The sequence below is a fragment of the Notechis scutatus genome, chromosome 8 (genome assembly GCF_049901735.1).
Source record: "Notechis scutatus isolate UNSWTSFEM ecotype Mainland chromosome 8, rNotScu1.2, whole genome shotgun sequence".
Taxonomy (NCBI): Eukaryota; Metazoa; Chordata; class Lepidosauria; order Squamata; family Elapidae; genus Notechis; species Notechis scutatus.
The window spans coordinates 10,244,000-10,264,198 of record NC_142016.1 but is presented as its reverse complement, the minus strand read 5'-3'; the positions used below and the strand labels follow the sequence as shown (position 1 = coordinate 10,264,198).

At 38.6% G+C, this 20,199-nt stretch overlaps 1 protein-coding gene across 2 annotated transcripts in view; it reads right to left on the bottom strand.

The window, feature by feature from the left end:
- Positions 1 to 20,199, bottom strand: part of MACO1 (macoilin 1) — a 57,515-nt gene that overhangs the window by 2,134 nt on the left and 35,182 nt on the right. For both annotated transcript variants that reach the window (XM_026676008.2, XM_087970632.1), the window contains exons 7-10: positions 10,224 to 10,382; positions 8,774 to 8,956; positions 6,974 to 7,094; positions 2,902 to 3,076 (exon numbers count right to left, since the gene is read on the bottom strand). In XM_026676008.2, the coding sequence (XP_026531793.1) occupies positions 2,902 to 3,076; positions 6,974 to 7,094; positions 8,774 to 8,956; positions 10,224 to 10,382 (638 nt within the window). The remainder of the gene's footprint in view (positions 1 to 2,901; positions 3,077 to 6,973; positions 7,095 to 8,773; positions 8,957 to 10,223; positions 10,383 to 20,199) is intronic.

The following is a 20,199-nucleotide window of genomic DNA, read 5'->3' as shown; positions in this document are numbered from 1 at the left end:
TACAGAAAGACACTCACTTTAAGACATAGGAGAGGAGTAAGCAGAGCTGGAGACGGAGTTAAACACACTATCAGCTTAGAGTCCTTATGTTGCCACAAATGACCCAAGTCTACTTCTCCTTGAATTCCATCGACCTTTATCTAGTGCCAATTTAGTGCTGACTGGATTCTTGTATATAGGCTTGAAATAATAAATCTTCTGCACTGCAACTTAATGTAGGGTCCCAATCCTTTGTGCCTGACAGGAAGGGCTTTTCAGCAGTGTCTATACAGTAGAGCCCAAAAGGCCAAGACCAGGCTACAATAGTGTAACTGAAGCTATATCGGCACACACAACACACCAACAACAAGTGGAGTTGCAACTGTAGCTCCACCTGCACACGAAGCACACCAACAAAAATGGAGATTCAACTGCACAGTCATCTCTTGGCTTTTTCTTTTAACCACACCTTGTAGAAACCCTACTAGACCAATATATGGTTTTAAAAAAAAGTATTATGGTAAAAGGCGTGTTAAGGGAAGGTGGTGTTACAGCGTATCAAAGAAAAATAAATAACCAAGTTCAGGGATCTGTACTGGTTATCGCTCAAAAAGACAATTCTTTTGTTAGCTTTGTGCACCCTCTGCTGGATCAAATGGCAGTTCACAGCACCCGACAAAGCTCCAAGGTGAAACTGGTAAGGGGAGACTGATGTTGCAATCAAAGGGGCTCCTTTCTCCTCAGCAATATTTTCGAGGGGGGACAGAGAGAGATGGACACAGAAAGATTTGCTTCTGCTATCCTGGGAGACCAGCCTGCCTTTTATTTCAACGCCGCACCAAAAATCATTTCCTTAAAGTTTGAAAACACAGTAATAGCCACAGTGGAGTTAGAGATACAATTCATCTATTTAAGAACAATTTAGCAACGTATTTTTCTCTTTTCTCAGCATTCCGTTGTGCTGAGAACATGAGGAATTCCAGCTGTGCCTGGGCTCTTAATTTCTTAACACTGCATTTTTTTGCAATGTCCACACTTGGAGTTGCATTTGCAGATCTAATAAAGTTTAATGAACTGTTTTCTAGCACTGCTTGCTGTTATCTTCGGAAAGCCAAAAAAACAACAACAACCCCTCAACAACAAACAAACTCCGCAACCTTCTTTTTCTGACACATGCTTGCACTTTCTTCCTCCCCATCTCACCCCATCATTTTTTTTACTGAGCTTATTCAAATATTTCAGGACTGAAATCAGAATAACAGAGCTGGAAGGGACCTTGTAGGTCTTCTAGCCCAACCTCTGCTCAGGCAGGAAGCCCTATAACCATTTCAGATAAATGGTTGTCTAATCTCCTCTTAAAAACTTCCAATGTTACAGCATTCACAACTTCAAAACTGATTTGCCTCACTGTCAGGAAATTTCTCCTCAGTCCTAGGTTGCTTCTCTCCTTCATTAGTTTCCATCCATTGCTTCTTGTCCTGCCTTCTAATGCTTGGAGAATAGGTTTACCGCCTTCTCTTGAGAATCCCTGACCCTCTTTTCCTGTTTTCAGGGCCTGTACTTTGATTTAAAAAAACAATCACAGAAAACCTCCACTTTCTCCACTTAACTGCTTCAAAGTAAGGGAGAAAAAAACTGTGCTATCCAATTATTATTTTGCAATTGAGTTTTGGCTATATAGTGTTGGAGATCATGAAGGGCTACAGAAATGGATTAGGAGGGAGCTGTCTTTGTTTGCTTTTTATTTATAAAAATAAATTGTTGCTTTTTATTTATAACAAGGATTGCTTAATTTGATTAAGATTATCTGGCCATCTCATTTCCCTTCAGAAAAAGAACTGACATTGCTGGAGAAACAAAAAAAAAATAGTTTTGACTTTGGGATTTTCTGAGTAGGCAAGTCTATTGTTTTAGAAATGACTAAAGTACTAGGTACGTAAAAGTAAAAAAAGTTGAGGTTGTATCTTTTTTCTTCCCCACTCCACTCCACCCTTTTTTTCCTGTTTATTCCCTTTCCCATTTCCCTCCTGTCTTTCTTTTCATTTGTTTTTCATAGTATGAAAATGTGGCCATTCTTTTTCTTTAAAAAGTAAAAGAACCAACTTCTGAACCAACTGGCCATATGCTCTACCCAGTTTTAACTGAAGTTCTTAGGATTATGGTAGACTTTTATAATGGAAGTTAATTAGCCAGTGAATTATTGTCAGTTTCACCTAAACTCTCTACATCAGCACTGGACAGCTATTGAGGCTTGTGAACAGAAAAATGCCACATGATGAGAGAGAGTTCCCCTTGAGCCAAGCTCTCAGAAAAACATTAAACAGAGCAAAAAATACTTTTAAGCAGATGGGAGATAAATGGTCAGGTCAGAAAAGATTGCTCTGAGTGTTCATTTCAAAGTTACTTTCAGCAACCAAGAGCCAAAGGGCCATAAGTACGAGGACTTTTCCTTGCCAGTTTTTTCCCAATGAAAACTTTCCAGAAATGGGTTTGAAAACACAAGGTGATATTCAAAGCTGTGAAGCTCCCACAAGGATTACAGCAGGGGTGGGATGCAAATATTTTTACTACTGGTTCTGTGGGCGTGGCTAGGTGGCCATGTGACTGGGGGGGGCATGGCTTTCTCTTATTTGGATTACAGGCAGTCCTCGTTTAGCGGCTAACTTGTTTAGCAACCATACACACAATTACGATGGCGATGAAAATTATTGCATTCATGACCTTCGCACGAAAAGCAAAGGAAAGCTAAAGGAAGATCGTAAGCACACTCATGGTTTCCCTTTGCAATTGCTTCGCTTAAGGGCTGACTTGCCGGTCCCAATTGTGGTCACTAAATGAGGACTACCTGAACTTTGGGTTCTTACAATGCATCAAAGGCACCCTGAGATTTACTACCAGTCAAGCCCAGGGGGCCCCACTTACCTTGAGCTATTTCCAGCTGTCTTTTGGCATCTCCTAACGCAGAGAAGAGGTCCAGTTTGATCCTTGTCTCGGCGCTCAGGCTGTTCTCTAAGTGCTGCGTCTTATCCTGCATGGCTGAAAGGGCCGACATTAATACCTCTGTGTCCTTTTCATTCTCTTTGTATTTCCGCCATTCCTTTCAAAGGAATTAAAGCAGGATCGTTACAAGCGCAGCCACTACTATGAGATACAAGGGGGAGTAAAAACAAGGGGGTGTGGAAGCGGGGCAGAAACTAGGGCAAACACGTGGCTCTCTGGGCACTTGGGAATATCCTCTAACTTGCATGTTATTCATTATAATCGGCTAAATCCTGAAAAGGTTAATCAGGGATACAGACTAGATTAGAAAGGTAAACAAAAATTTGTTGTGGGGTTTATTTGTACAATTTTGTATTTTTTTTACTTTTGTATTTGTATATTTTAATCTTTTGTATTTAATGAAGTTTTTTTAAAAACTAAAAAAAAAAAGTAAACAAAATCTTGGAAAACCACCTTTCTATCATTGCCAAAAACTTCTGTGTAGTCACCAAGAGTCCAGCTGTACAAACACATTCACATTTAAGCCATGTTTGAACACCAAAGTAGTTCATATGGATTGGAAATGGAAATGTTTAGCTGTCGCTAGACAACTTGTTGGGTCATCCTTTCAGATATATTTCGTTACCCAAACCCACTACTGCCTTCCTGCCATCCGCGGCAGTCATGGAATCCCCACTGACTTTCTCCTGCTGGCTTCCCCAATGACTTTGGGGAAGCTGTCAGGAAATGTTGTAAGTGAGGATCATGTCACTGCTGCAGCGTGGCAGCAACGCTGAAGAACAACAACATGGCAATGCCAAAAGGGCAAGAGCATTCCAAAATGACATTCCCGTGGGAGTAAATGGATTCCCAGTATTCTGTACATTTGAGGTACCATGGATGAAATAGTTTTGCCACATGGTGTACCATTTCGCCCAGTTAAAGGTTACAGGTAGTCCTCGACTTACAACAGTTCATTTAGTGACCATTCAAAGTTACAACAGTACTGAAAAAAGTGACTTATGGCCATTTTCACATGACTGTTGCAGCATCCCCATGGTCATGTGATTTACATTCTGATGCTTGACAACTGACTCACATTTATGATAGTTGCAGTGTCCTGGGGTCATGCAATCAACTTTTGCAACCTTCTGACAAGCAAAGCCAACGAGGAAGCCAATTCATTTGACAACCATGTTACTAATTTAACAAGTACATGATTCAATTAACAAATGTGGCAAGAAAAATGGAGCAAAACTCACTTAACACATTTCTTACTTAGCAACATAAATTTTGGGCTCAGTTGTGGTCGTACGTTGAGGACTACCTGTATAGTACAAATAATAATAACAAATAATTCCCTCAACACTGTCAAACTACTTACTAAGTCTGCATTACTATTACTATTACTCCTCCCTTCCTTCCTTTCGCCCATCTCCTCATACTTATGACTGCATGACTGTAACCTTGTTGATTGTATCCTTATGATTTATATGGACTGTTTCCTAGTATGATTTGATCGCTTAGTGTACCCTATGACTATCATTAATTGTTGTACCTGATGATTCTTAACTCTTGATGGATGTACCTTTTCTTTTATGTACACTGAGAGCATTTGCACCAAGACAAATTCCTTGTGTGTCCAATCACACTTGGCCAATAAATAAAGAATTATAGTCTATTCTAGTGACATAAGCGTCTTAGTAGTATGTACATATTATTTCTTTGCCAAGAGCTTTGAAAAGATTGTGATATATTCCTCTAAGTACCACTGAATGTTGAATGCAACATTCTTAATGTTGAGTGCAATGTTGAAACACCACAGGTTGGCTTTGGGGAGGGGAGACATATTATTAGATGAGGCATATAGGATAATAATTATCCTACAGTTGACAAGGCACACATTGATTTGTTGTTGCTCAGGCTTCAAGTTAAAGTAAAAGCATAAATGTCCTGCTCATTCACACACCATTCTTGTCATTTGCAGTTGACATCTAGAATGTCTCTGAGAAGCCTACACGGTGGAGATAAGCAGAATGCATATTTTCCCCAAAATATTATTCCAATAAATTCTACAGTTAGCATATAAGCTTGGTTGGTAACCCTATTCTCCAGAAATGTCTTTAATCTCATTTTAAAATAATTTGTGACAATAGCTATAATGACTTCCTTCCTATACTGACCCTTGGTTTGCTTAGCTAATTTGACTAGTTCAACTATAGGACATACAGAGATCCTTCAAAAAGTGAAGATATTTCATTGGAAATTCACAGGATGTTAAATTCTCAACAAAAAAAAACAAAGGATATTCAAAACAGTTGTAGATTCTCCCCACCCCTGTTCTATTTAAATTGAAGGCTCTGAACAAAGTGTTTTTTTCTTAAATAAGTGGGCAAATAAATGCAATGATTAGTTGTTCAAGTACACTTGATAGCTGCCTTTTCTAGTGTCCTCCAGATCTGCTAGACAGCTTTCAGTCCCCAATTGCTCTCCCATAGACTGTTTTTGCACTGTGCTTGCCTAGTTCTTACAACAAAGCTATTAGTGCAAGATGCCATTAAAGGATTTTGTTTCTCGGTCAGCTTGTCACAGATCCTGATGCTGATTTGAGCTGAGGGGGAATGAATGGCCTAAGGTCACCCAGCCAGCTTCTGTTCCTAAAGGGGGACCGAAATCTGGCTCTCCCTCCTCCTCAACTTTTACACCTTGCTCCCTTTGTTTTCACAGCCCTTAGGAAATAAGGTAAATTGCTAACCTTCCCTCCCCATTCTCCCCTGGAAATGCTGCCTCATCAAAAATGTGTGTCATGCCCCTGGTGGAGGCTGAGTCTGAGGGAGAGGAGGAACAGCTCCCGAGGGAGTGGAGGTGTGGCTCCAGAGGTTGTGGAAGAGGCTGGGGAAGGGCAGAGGCCGGCTGAGCAGCCAGAGGAGGACCCAGGCCCATTCCCATCCATTCTAGGGCACTGCAGGGAGGAGAGGATCAGGGAGAGATGTGGTTTTCTTGGAAGGAGAGGGCCTTGATCCTCTTCAGGAGCTGCAGGTGTGACAACTGAATAAGAGTTTGGACCTGCGTACTGGCAAACGCTGGAAACAAAGCGTGTAAATATCTCTAGTTTATGGTTCCTCTCTGAGTTTGGCATCCTTCCCAGTGTGTGTTATCTGTGGACATCCTCCAGCCCTTATCTTGCCTGGTTTGTGTTGCTTTTTTCCTCCTTCTTGTAACTGTTTGTGTGGGAGTTTTTTCTGTCTTCCCTCAAAGATATTCGGAGCTTGGAAGCAAAGCGAAGGAATAAAAGGGGCTTCACCTGTTCTCTGTGACTGTGTTTGTTTTGTATCCCGTCCTGGGTCATCACAATGTGAAACTGCTATAAGGCTTGTAAACAATGGGTTCCAGACTCTGAAAATGTTTCTAAAAGTTTATTTTTTTCTTAAGCCCAGTTTACACATTTTCCTGCAATTATGGTATCAATTAGATTATGGTCTTCATTCCTTTTGCACTCACCAAGGTATCTACTTAGGTAGGATTCACACATTATATAATACGCCAGGACGTAGCACATTTTGTGAACATAGCTTTAGTTTTGGAATATACATCAAGAAAACTTTTTGGACTGGATTAATTTTGAAATTAATTTTGAATTTTAAGGAAATACGTTAGACCTCATTTGTAGATTGTTATTACCCAAACAGGGATGTGTAGGTTAAGAAATGCTTCTCAGTAAGTAAATATTCTTGCTGGAAAAGGCATGGAAAAGAAGCTCTCAGGTTCAGACACTTTTCCCCAAACTGGCACCTTGGAAGTGTGTTAACACGATAGCTTCCATCATTCCCACCATTACCAATCTACAAATCTACGTGTGATGGAATTGTAGCTTCTCAAGCTGATTTAGAGTAAGAAAAGAGTAAAATCCTGGTGTATCTTTCAAATCTTGCAAACGTTTTCATAATTTGAAAGATAACCCTAGAATATTGGCTGAGGGACAGAATCACAGAATGTTTTGTTACTTTCTCCTTACCTGAACTTTCATTTCTAGATCTCGTATCTGATCTTCTTTCACCTTTATATCAATAGTTAGCTTTTTGCACTCTGTCTCCAGGTCTCTGATGCGATTTCGTAATGTCTCAGTGCATTCTCCTCTAGCAAACAAAATAAGGGGAAAGAGAGAAGAGGGTAAGCTTTCAGTCTGGGTTTCCGCTAATTTCATGAATGTATTAAAATAGCAAGATGCGTGGAAAGAAGGATGCAATTGTATGGGCTCTTTTTATAAAACCGCTGAATAGCAGTTCAAAAGAAAACATAATTTGTGAACCATATAATCCTCTGTTAGGGTTGCAGCTGTAGGCTTCCAAAACGAGGTTTTGTTTCCTAAAAAAATCAGAAACTGCTCTTTGAACAACAGGAGAAGGGGAACTTTTACATGTATTTACCCGATATTTGTAATCTTCCCTTCTCAGTTTAATATCTGGGATAGAAAATGCTACAACGAAGACTCTAAATGTGCACATACATTTTTAGTCATATTTAATACTTCACCAGTGGCTGAAAAACGTTGGCATCAGGTAAGTTCAGATTAAATCTTTTGGATACCCTCTCTGGATTCATCCATCCTGCCACTGATTAGACAGCAAGTTTATAGGCTCTTGTATACGGTAATGAGGCCTGTTCTGGACTGTTAAACTTCAGGCTCTATAGGGGAAGGACTTCGCATGTTTTGATGAGAACAACATGCTCTGAGCACACAAAGGACTAACTTGTCAGGTCATACTAGCTGAGTTTTACAGGTAATCCTCAACTTATGACCAGTCACTTATCAACCAACCGAAGTTCAGACAAAGCTCTCCCAAATCTTATGGCCCAGTTTCAAAGTTCTAACATCATCCCTCACTATCGTCACGTGACTGCATTTTGGACACTTGGCACTGACATTCATTTATGGCCCCGCAGTCATGTGACTGATTTGTGATTTATTTATTTTTTGCCAGAAACTGGTGTTTACTTCTGGTTTCTGCCAAAAACCAGCCCATAGAGAACAACAGATTCACTTAATGAGGGGTGCCATGTAACACCCATAATCATCTTGGTCTGGTCACATGGTGTCATGTATGAACATAATTGTCAGGCTCAATTATGATCATAGGTTGAGACCACCTGTACTATTTTATTCATACAAAGAAGTTTTGTTTTGTTGTCTCGGTAGAGAAACCACCACCCCCGCCCAATACATACAGCCTGAAATGCTATAAGCCAGAATGTTATTTTCTTGGAGTATCATTTTTATATTATGGCATAAACATTTGTACACATCATATATCAAATACAAATGAATTGCACGAAACAGCACAAAGCCTTGCTCCTATATCACGTAATTGATGGCTTCCTTTAAAAAAAGATAATCAAATTATTGTAAATGGTGAATAAAGGCAAATATGATCAAGGAATTTACAACACAATCAGAAACACAATCATCAATTTTCCAACTGCTTAGGTTTTTTCCTGAACTCATATATAACTCATATATAGCTAATTTGATCACGACAGGCATGCCTTGAGCACTCAAAATATTAATTGGAGAAAGATGGGAGTATTTCTCACCATTATTGTTCTGGCAAATGTTTGACAAATCATTAACTCTTTTTTTCACCATTCTTTCCTTCCAAATCTTTGGGTCTAGAGCAGGGGTTCCCAATCTTGGCAACTTTAAGACGCGTGGACTTCAACTCCCAGAATTCCCCAGCAGTTGAAGTCCATGTGTCTTAAAGTTGCGAAGTTTGAACAACACCGGCCTAGAAGTAAAGAAGCAGCAGGAACCAAGTACCTGGTAGCAGCGGCAAATGCAACAGCCCGAGCAGCTGTTGCTTCCTCCAACTTCTTCCTTTTTTTTTCTTCCAACAACTGCTTTTCTACAAAGGTCCGTGCTTCTTGCTCTGCTTTTAGCTTTTTCTCCAATTGGCTGATGGTCTGCTTATCTTTCTGTTTCATTTGTACAGCATTATGCAATCTGAAAAAAAAGATAAAGCCCGTAACATCTGTGCACAAAACAGGAAGAAAACCAACCAGCTTTGAATGGAAAGGGCTTTATCCCTATGTCTATCTTGAATTACTGACCATTTATAAAGAATCTCAGATAAATTATTTCAACTGATTTGAGGTTGAAACTTCTAGGGTTCTAATGCTGACCTGCATCCCTTTTTCAGAGTTGTTGTTTTTTTAAAGAGAAATTTTACATGATTACGTGAATGTGATGCTACGGCTGTGCAAACATTTCCTCAACACATTCAAGGCCAAAATTCACAACACATTTTTCAGGAGTTGATTTGGAAGAACTGCCTAACAGTTCAAAGCAAGTCAACAGTGACATCAATGACTTAGAAAGAAAGAGACTAGGTTATCGGCTGTCCAGCTTCAAGCAGAAGCTGGACAGCCGTTTATCAAGCTGTCAGGAAATCTTTGCTTCAGACTTCTACGCTGCACAGGGGACAGCACCAACGGCTTAAAAGTCCTTTCTCACTATAATACTGTTAGGATATTATTATCTATTTAATGAACTGAGGAACAAGTGAAAATAACTGGGGACTGTAAAGGAAAATTCAAGGTACAAATAGACCAAACAAAGATGCATACATGCATGTATTCACAAAAAGGAGCGAATGATTATCCAAACTGTAGATTCGGGTTAGGCTTGTCTACGCCAAGCAGTTTGGCGTAGAATTTCAGGAGGGAATGTCTTGCCTCTCACAAAAGAATCCATATTGTAGTAGAACTAAATCTGGGTCAATGTTTCTGCTACGATATGACCTTTAACTTTCTGTCTGAATTAACTATTATTCTGGGGAAAAGAATCAGGCTCACTTTTTATATTCTCACGGTGTGTTTATTCAGTTCCCTGAGTGTCAGTCCCTGATTAATATAGCACTCCTATCTCTGAAAGAATTCTCAAGTATTTAGCTCATAGTCCTTAAATCCGAAATCTCGGCCATTAAGACTTTTACAGCTGATGCATTAGCTTCCCACTTGAGGACTACGGGACAGCCAGCGAAACGCTAAGCGAGAGACAGCTTTAATCTTTCTGACCAAAATGGATGGCGCTCAAAACCACTTAATTTTGTCAAGATCCAGATTCTTGAAAATGTTTTAGTTTCTGCCACCCACCCACCCCGCCCCCCAGAACAAAAATGCAAGAGTAAAAAAAGCAGCAGCATTTTTTAAAAACCCAGTTCTCGTTATACAGTATATTGTGAGATTAAGAGATAGATGGGTAAACTTACTTATTCTGAAGCAGCTCGTTTTCTTGTCGGAGCTGTCCAATTTCCGATCGGATCCCCCTCTCTGTGCTAGTCAGAGAACTGATCTGACTACGCAGCTCTTGTTCGATTTGCCTGCTGGCCTGTAGATCAGCCTTTAACTTCTTAATATCTTGTTCCAACCTGGCACAGAGAACAGAAGTGCCTTTTAGATTATATTCAATAGTAAGAGCTGAGAACGCATCATCTCTTGGCGTTCAGACTTTTGCAATGGAACTTTTCTTTTCTTGGAAAGTCAAACACAAAAACATTACTAAAGATAGGAGCAACTTTTTTCCTCTCCTTTTCTTTTTGTACCTTTGACTTCAATTTTTTTTTTTTGCTGATATCCACAGGTACACAGGTAGTCCTCAGCTTACGACCACAATTCAACCCAAAATTTCCTTGGCTAACCAAGGACAGTTGTTAGGTGCATCTTGCCCCATTTTGTGACCTTTCTTGCCATAGCTGTTAAGTGAATTACTGCACTTGCTAAGTTAGTAACACAGTTGTTGAATGAATCTATCTTCCCCATCTACTGTGCTTGTCAAAAAGGTGATCGTGTGATCCTGGGACACTGCAACCGTCATAAGAGTCAGTCAGTTGCCAAATGTTTGCATTTTGATCATGTGACCATGGGGATGCTGCCAAAGTTGTAATTGTGAAAAACGATCATCAGTCACTTTTTTCAGTGCAGTTGTAATTTCGAACGGTAACTAAATGAACTCTTGTAAGTCAAGGACTACCTGTACTAAGTTTCATACAGGATATATTGCAATGGCTCCCATCACAAGTGAAGTAAGTTAGATAGTCCTTGACTTACAACAGTCCATTTAGTGACTGTTCAAAATTACAACACCCCTGAAAAAAGCATCTTATGACTGTTTTTCCCATCTACAACTGTTGCAGCATCCTCATGGTGACATGATTAAAATTTGGATGCAGGGCAAGTGGTTCATATTTATGAAGGTTACAGTGTCCCGGGGGGTCATGTGATCAACTTTTGCGACCTTCTGACAAGCAAAGTCAATGGGGGAAGCCAGATTCCCTAAACAACTGTGTTGCTATCTTAACAGCTGCAGTGATTCACTTAACAACTGTGGCAAGAAAACCCTTAAAATGAGGCAAAACTCACTTAGCAACAGAAAGTTTGGGCTCAGTTGTGGTCGTAAGTTGAGGACTATCTGTAGTAGATTGTAATTTGAGTGGCAAAACAGAGCGTAGCTTCCAATAACTGGTAGCGTGGATTCCCAACAGGTTTAAGCATGAGATACATCATCTCCAAAGTACGTTCTAAAAAGCTGAAGATGGTTCTAAAAACATGGACTTCACATCATGGTCTGACCACCAAGAGACTGTTCACTTTCTGGTATCCAAGTAGTGCTACGAAGCAGAGAGCTTCTGAAGCTAAATTGGAAATGAGTCTCACTAGAAGTGTCACATTAGAAGAGACATGTGGTCAGTGATGATTACGCTGGTATCTTCCTAGTGACCAGACAGACAGAACTTCTACGGGATCACCTGGCTTTTTAGATCTCTTGGTGGTATGCCCACTGCTGCTTGATCACAGTGCTGGTTGCTCCTTCTTCTCTTTCTTCCCTTCCATCTTTCCCAGTGCTAGGGACCAAGGGCTGGATTTTTGTATGTGTCCAAAATATGGCAATCTGAGTAGGGAAATGGCCTTGAGGGAAATGGCAAGAACTTTTATATAGGCAGGAGGAATGAAATATTCCTTGATTTGGAATGAAAGAATGAAACTCAGGTAGGCTCCTTCCTGATCCAGGGGGATGTAATAGAAGGGGATTAAAGCACAATCAAGCTTGCAAAACTCTTTTATTAAAGACTATATCAACAGACATCTAGACTTCTTACTGAGTCTGTTACAGACATCTTCTTGTATGTTTGTTCCATTGATATCAGACTGAACATGACAATCAGGCTTGTTAACCTGCTCATATTCTGCATCACAGTTCAAGCATGCACCTGGATAACAGCCTTATTAAAGGGAGATTTATGAAGTCTAATTCCTGTTATTTGTCACTGGCTGCACTGGACCCACATACGGTGTTTGCTCTGTACCTCCTGACTAGGAATGAAATGCCATTCCTTTTCTATTTCCTATTCTATTGTTCCTCAACACTAAGCAGTGTGATTTTTTTGATTGAAAGTACGCTATGTCAGTCCTTTTCAATTGGTGCCTAAGATGTCAATGTGTGGTTGATTCATTTAATATTTCAAAGTGTCGAGCTTTCCTTGTTCTTGTTCCTTGTGATCCTTGTTCCCACTGTAATTTTGTCTTTTCAGTTTCAATTTTCACTTTCCTGCATGGCAACATCAGCAACTAGACTTCTGGAAGGCTTTAATCAGCTGCAACATAAACACCATTACTGCACCAAAAGATCTTCAGCTCTTCTTCAGTAGCATGGTAAATTCACAGCAAATTTTAATCTACATTACTTTCTCCAACAAAACTGGTTAGAAATTGTCTGGGTACACATGATCTTTAAAGTAGGTTCTCCAGTTTCAATATTGTCAACACCAACCACCTGTTACAAGGGCACGCAGACTTATTGTTCCAAAAGCATCCCACAATTATTTTCCCAATAGCATCATATCTGGAAACCTCATCCAGAGCATTCTCCACTCTTGGTTGTACGGAAGAGATAAAACCACGTTTTTAAAGAGGTATTAAGGCAATCAACCAACTGCTAGTAATATACATCCCATTATACATGACTCAGGCAGATTTATTTAATTAATAATGATGTTTCTTTTAAAGCTAAAATACAATTATCTATATTTTTCTCCTTCCCTCCCATCCTCATACTTGCTTAGAGCAACCCTCTACAAGAAATAAATCGCAGTTTAAGAGGGTTAATTTTTATCTCCCCCTGATTAGACAACATCATGGTCATATTTAGAAATAACAAAGCTTGTTTCATATTAAAAACTCTGCATTTAAAACCACTAGAATCTTCCAAATGAACGTAATAGTAGCATATCATTTTTTTCTACCAAAAATTTCAAACGCAACAATAAAGATACAGAAGAAGAATGAAACAAATCAATATGATTAAACACAACTGAAACTGTATTAATAAAAAGAAAACCAAACCAAAAAATTAATAGCCAACAAAGTAACTTAAATCCCAAATGCTTGCTTCAATGAAAAGAAGAACAGCCATAACCAATCTTGAAAAAAAATAACCAGTAGACTAGAGAAAACCATAACAATCCCAGAGCTAGACTAGACTGGGAATTCTGAAAATAGTTTAGGAGAAAACAATAGCAAACACTTCAGTGGCATTGCCAAGAAAAGTATATAGAGGTGCACCCATAATTACCAGGAACTGTACTCAAGGAAGACTTTATGAACTTCAAATATTCTTAAAATCAGGGCACCTAAATTAAACTTGGCACTCCAACAAAATGAAGTCCATCGCTGACACTTGTGCATTCAATGTAAAAGTCTGCAGGAGAAAAACCTCCATACACACTATGGATGTTGGCTTTCATTAGACAGCATCCTGACAAGAGAGCAGAACTATCTAGTGGTAGCTGAGTTTTGAGGAACAAAAGAGATTTAAATAATTTGGTAGGGAATTATTATTGGATAGTTATTGTTATCATTAGATTGTGAAAGCAACAAGTGATTAAATATTTTACATATATTTTGAAGCAACATACATATTAAAAAAGATTAAATTTTCTGCAGCATATCCATTACTGGCTACAATGGGAGTAGTCCTATAATTAATAGGGCTGTATCTGAATTGCCAACCTCTAGATGGAGACCATGAATCTGCTTCAGCTAATGCAAGGGTCTCCAAAGTGGTCAATATCAAGTAGTTGATATTGTTGTTATTTGTAGTACTATTAGTTAAAGTAATATTTATTAAATTATTTTCATATAATAAATTCTGAGGGTCAATGAACAGTCTAAAACTTTATGACAAGGTTAGCAAACTGTTTAGGGACTCCTGAACTAGCATAATCTTCTTTATTTCAACCTATAGCAGTATAGATTAACTATATAAATCAACAGGGAACATCCATTGCACAAAACTGTAGCTTTGTGGGCACTAAGAGGACCAAGGTCAGATGCCAAGACTTTTAATATCGGACAGGTCTGTTATGATCACAAGGCAGATATCAACTGAGAAATTAACAGTTTTCACTCTATTGGAATGACTGGGAGGGATATAAAGATGAAAGATTAAACCTAGAAAAGTATCTTCAATCACACTCCAAATTGCCCTATTCATGGCTCTTAAGCCTCTTGTTCATATTGTTAATATAATGGAATGAATTTCATCCAGTAGTTAGGATAGCAATGGTGAGATGTAAGGTTTAGGAACTATAATTCAGAGTTCTAGAAGCCTCCTCACCATTTTCACTGTGTAGGGTGCCACAGGAGTCGGTGCTCATTGCCATACGATGAAGTATTATCAGTACGCTGATGATACCCAATCAAACCTCTCTGCCCATGGCATATTAAATTACACAATATTAAGTTGCCTGAAGGCTGTGAAGTTCCGGACTCCCACTTACAACTAAACCCTGGAAAGACTGAGTGGCTTTAGGTTTGATTCTAGGACAATATCATCTTTAATGCTGGATGGGGTTGCACTTCCCCAAATAGACTATTTGTGCCAGTATTTATCTATCAAGTTTTTAAACCACCCATCTCCTTCACAGAAGGACTCTGGGCAGTGTACAAATGAAATATTAAAAACATTTAAAAAGGATATAAAATTTAAAAGCTCCTGGACTGAGCAACTGTACTCACAGTCACACGTGCCCTAGTCACTTCCTGGTTGGACTACAGTAACAGAGTCTACATGGGGCTGCCCTTTGAAGAGTACCTGAAAACTTCAGCTGGTCCAAACAATTACATGTCTTTCCAGAATTACACACACTGCACCTCTGCTCTGCAAGCTGTAATGGTTAACAACCTGTTTCCCTGCCCAGTTCAAGTTGCTAATTTGACCCGATACCTGCATGAAGTGGGGTCAGGTTATTTGAGGGACTGTCTTTCCTTGATTACATCTACCCATCCCACCATATCCACCACAGAGGTCACGCCAAGGGTCCCATCTGCTAGGGAAACTCCATTTGGCAGCTCTTAGGCGGGCCTTTTCTGCTATGCCTTCACTTTATGGAGCATCCTTCTCCGAGGCGAGGGCAGCTTCACTGGCTTTGTCCCTTTTAACTTTTTGGATGACTTTAACTTCCTCCAAAACCTCCTTGCATCATGAGGCCTGAGAACACCGGTAAAATATTCGGATAGTTCCATTGTAATTAACACCTACTCTTCACTTAATCTTTTCTATTCTGTTTTAGTTTTGTGCCTTTTTATAGTACAGAAAGTTTTAAATATTAATAACATTAATATTAATTTGTACATTTTGTTTTGAACTTTATTGTATGCCACTCAGAGCCATTGTGAGATAGGTAACTATATAAATATGACAATATAAATAAAATTATATAAATGGCAATCTAGTTAAAACTGAGTTTTAATACACAGAAAGGCCAGTCAATTTCATCTCTTGACTCATGACCACAATTGTGTGGTAATTGGAATTTTGGTTGCTAAGCAATGCAGTCATTAAGCAAACCTTTAAGTAACTGAATCCAATTTCACAAACATTTTGACCATGGGCATTAATCAAATCATGTGTTTGCTAAGTGAATCATGTGATTATTAAACATATCTGGCTTCCCTTGGAGCTGAAGAGGTCGCAAATTGCAATCACATGACCACAGGATGCTTCAACTGTAGTAAATGTGAGCCCACTGCCAAGCGCCCACATTTTGTGCTGGTTAGACAGTATATGGATAGTTTAGGAATGAGAGCTGCCCCTTTAAGGGAATGCTTCATGGGAAATGTAGTTAATGCCTCTTGGGAGATGTAGTTCATGTCACGTGGTCACATCTGTAATCCTGATTGGTCACTGAATGATCTCTGGTTGGGCTGAAGGAGTTTTTGGGCATTCTTACCTGGATCCCAGGATTGTGCTGGAGTTTTCCTTTGCTATAATGCTATGGGATGAAGATAACCATCTTTTCACACCATTGAGGCAACTATTGAGGCAAAGATTGGAAGTTAGATGAATCTCAACATAACTGTGAGTTATACTTTGAGGATGCCTAATAAAATCCAATAAACTAACTTTGCATGGAAGCCTTTGTAGGGTTGAACTGCTTGTCCCGGGCTGTCACAGAAGCGTGGGGCATGAAAGTGAAAAATGAAAGTAACTGTGAGGGTGGTACAGACAGTCGTAACCTCAAGGATGGGTTGTAAGTTACTTTTCTCAGTACTGTTGTAAGTTTGAACCATTGTTAAAGAATGCTCATAAGTTGAAGGCTATCTACACAAGCTTTTAAAATACAGAGGTCCTGAGGACAGCTAACCATTATTTGTGATTGTAACTCTGGCCTGCCTTCTGCCACTGAGATACACAAATGATTTGAACAACTTCAGCATATTAATACATCAATTGACAGGGCTGCACTGATGCTCACAAATCCATAAGACTGTCAACTATAATGGTGAGAAGAGCTTCAATTTTCTTCTTAAAAAGTTACATTTCTATAGTTAAACTTTGAGAGTATTTTTGAGAATAGGTTGACAATTTCTGCTGAAATTGTGTAAATTATCTTCTATCCAAAAGGCCAAAAATAAGGGGCAAGTAAGACTTCTATTTTTATCTTTTCAGTGATGGAAATTACTGAAAATGCTTTCTGGAGAAAATTGTTTTGCCCTATTTACCACTTTGTAGATATCAAATGAAATCTACTTTATATTAGAAAGCCTATGAGATGGAGTTGAATTTTTTTTCTTTTGTTTTACTGTTGGGAAATGGTGTTATTCATTGGTTTTTTTGTGTTTTAATGGCTTTGATCTGCTTTCATTATTTGAGCAGAATGTATGCACATATCCATAACTAAAATAATGCTCACAAAGGATAGCTACACATAATTTTCATAATTAATGTCATTCCATTGTTCATTACCCATCTTACAATAATAATGAAATATGCATAAAGCATATTCTGGATGACAATTAAATGGGGAGAAAATTAAATATGTTGGATACATATAGTAGTAAGAGTTTAGTCTGGCAAGATTCTGTCTATTGTCTGTAAGAAAATAAAGAAGTGAACTCTGGCTGAATTGCTCTTCATTGTTCTTGGGCTTAGCCCAATGCCCATCTTCCCAAATTAACCCTCTTCTACTCTCAATCTAACAGATATACTCTACGGAATTGCTATTGTGACTCTCTTCCGCTGTGTCCAATCCAGCTATGGGCTGAGCTGTCTCGTCTCCCCCCCACCTTCTGGAATGTACTTCCTCCTTCCTGGGAAACTGCTACTTCACTGTAGAACTAGTCCATCATACTGGTTCCCCCTCTGTGGGCACCATCACTAACACTACCTGTATGTCATATTCCTGCTGTAGTGGATGGGAATATAATCTTAATACTAACTCTACTTTATAAACTTGGAATGCATAGATAAGAGAAAAGCTTTGAACTTTCTGAACTTCAAGTGTTGCTGAAAAGTTAATTTGGTGTTGCTGGAAAGAAACTATCCCTCTGGACTTAAAATCCTGAACCTAAGAAGTGTGTGAAGAATGGTCAAATTTGGTAACCCAGATGCACTGCCAAATCTGCTTACAATTCTTAGTGTCTCATTCTTAAGCACCATGTTATTAAAACATGCTTTCTTCTTTCTTTGTCTCATGTTCTTGGTCATAGAAAGCGTAAACGTAATCTTTTGTAGAGTCTCCCAAGTTAAAAAGCACACACTAGAGTTGAGGATCCTTTACTAACTTTGGTATGAAATATATGTTCTTTAATTTCTAGTGTCCTTTTCTTTTTTGTTTTGGGATAAGGGAGCTGGACAAGATGTTGATGTCTGTTTTGACACCACAGTGCCAGTCATAGCTAATGCAGATACAGAAGTAAATGGTGACAGCAATGATGTGCAACTGGAACGACTGCACAATCCTGATATACACCACAATTTTTACTACTAGTACAAGAGCCACAAATATAGTGGAAGTTGGTAGTCTTACTTGTAGCAGCAAAATAGAGTCAACAAACTCTTCCCTGCAAATGGAGAGATTTATTTTGTTAATCTATGAAACCAGTTACAGGGTAGACTTTTGCTAAGAATAATTAATGGGTGAGGTTAAGCATCCTTCTATTAATTCTCTTCTACAAATCCCTCCGTTTACCTGTTTGGAAACGTGCCAGATTAATGTAAAAATAAAACAAAAACAAACAAAAATACGCAGGGAAAGTTGTGCTGATGAAAAAAATATTCCGACCAAAGGAAGGAAAAGGTTGCTTAACAGATCTCTAATGAGTACAAATTTCACAGTTTGCAATCACCAAAGACAGAATTTAAGCTGAACTCATTCATTGTAACAAGGTGTAGTATTTGGTTATGCCTTAGAGTTTAATATGAAGCCAGCCACTGTGATTTGTAAATTCTTTATGATTAAAGGATTGGTGTTGTGTGAATATAAATAATTATAGCTTTCTTAATAAGCCATCTGCTTGTGAGTCCAGCTGTTATATCTCATGCTTGCCTGTATAAACTCATATTGAGAGGACATCTAAAGTTAGTCTCAAAAGTGTTTCCCTCATTGGTGATTAAATGTTTTGAGTTCTTATTTAGGATATATTAATGACTTGTATTTGTTCACTGAAATGTGTGAATTGCTTCGAAAATCCTGTATCAACATAATATGCTAAAAATGAAAACTCTCTCCATATCTGACTTTCACCCTATATCTGACAATCATATAAAAATATAGAGTAGCACTTGCAAACAATTATTCCTTGCCATTTTTGAGATGAAAAACATTTATGCTTGCCAAAACTGCTTAATTGGATACCTTTTTGGAACAATACTTGCTACTGTTCTTTATTAATTTACTGAAATTCCATAAATTGGCAATTAGAACTGCTGGTCAATAGAAATAGATTGTCATTTTGTAAAAAAAAATAATCATAAAAGTAGAGGCAAAAATTTGATGTGAGCTCCTGATGGACATATGTATGTAGCTCCTGATCTCTTTTCAAGACAAAGTAATCTGGAATTTATTTTCCCTCAGAAAGGAATTAAAATACCTATTTTTATATTGCCATAACTGGTTTAATATGCCAGCATGTTGCTTTAATATATTTTTAAATGTTGCGCATTATTGTTTTTTTGTAAAGGTCATATAAAAAACCATCAGCAATAAATTTCAATCAGAGATTAGAGAGCTGGATTGAAGAGAATTTAATTGAATAAAATAAGAGAATTGAATTAAAGATTCAACAGAAGAGATTCATTACCTAGTCAGATAATGAAACATCCGTAAGCAAATAACCAGGTTCAGAGAGCATCAATAACTCCATAATAGTAACTTTTTAGTATTTATTACTCACTACTACTCTCTGGATGTTTATTATTATTTCTTATTTCTTTACTAGTTTCTTCCCTTTCTCAGAAGCTGTCTATGCCTATGCTATATGCTAGGGGCAGGCAACTATGGCTCCTTTAGATCCGTGAACTTCAATTCCCCGAAATCCTGAGCCAGCATGGAATTCTGTGAGTGGAAGTCCACAGGTCGTAAAGGAACCCTTATTGCCCACTCCTGCTATAAGCCATACCCAGTACTATTTCTTATATACATTATTGGGGGGAGAGGGTAGCGATACGCAACAAATTACACAATACGAATGTATTATTCTTTAAAATGCCACAAGACTCAGTTAACTTCTGTGTCACTTCTCTTTGCACCAAGAAAAATCACGAAGGTGTGTAAAATTGTAATAAGACATCCAAGGCTTAGATATGGGTTCACACAAAATTAGCAAACCTAAAAAAGTGGTAGTATAAATCAGTGGCCCCCAACCTTTTTTGTGCCACGGCCCGGTACTGGCATCACAAAATGATCC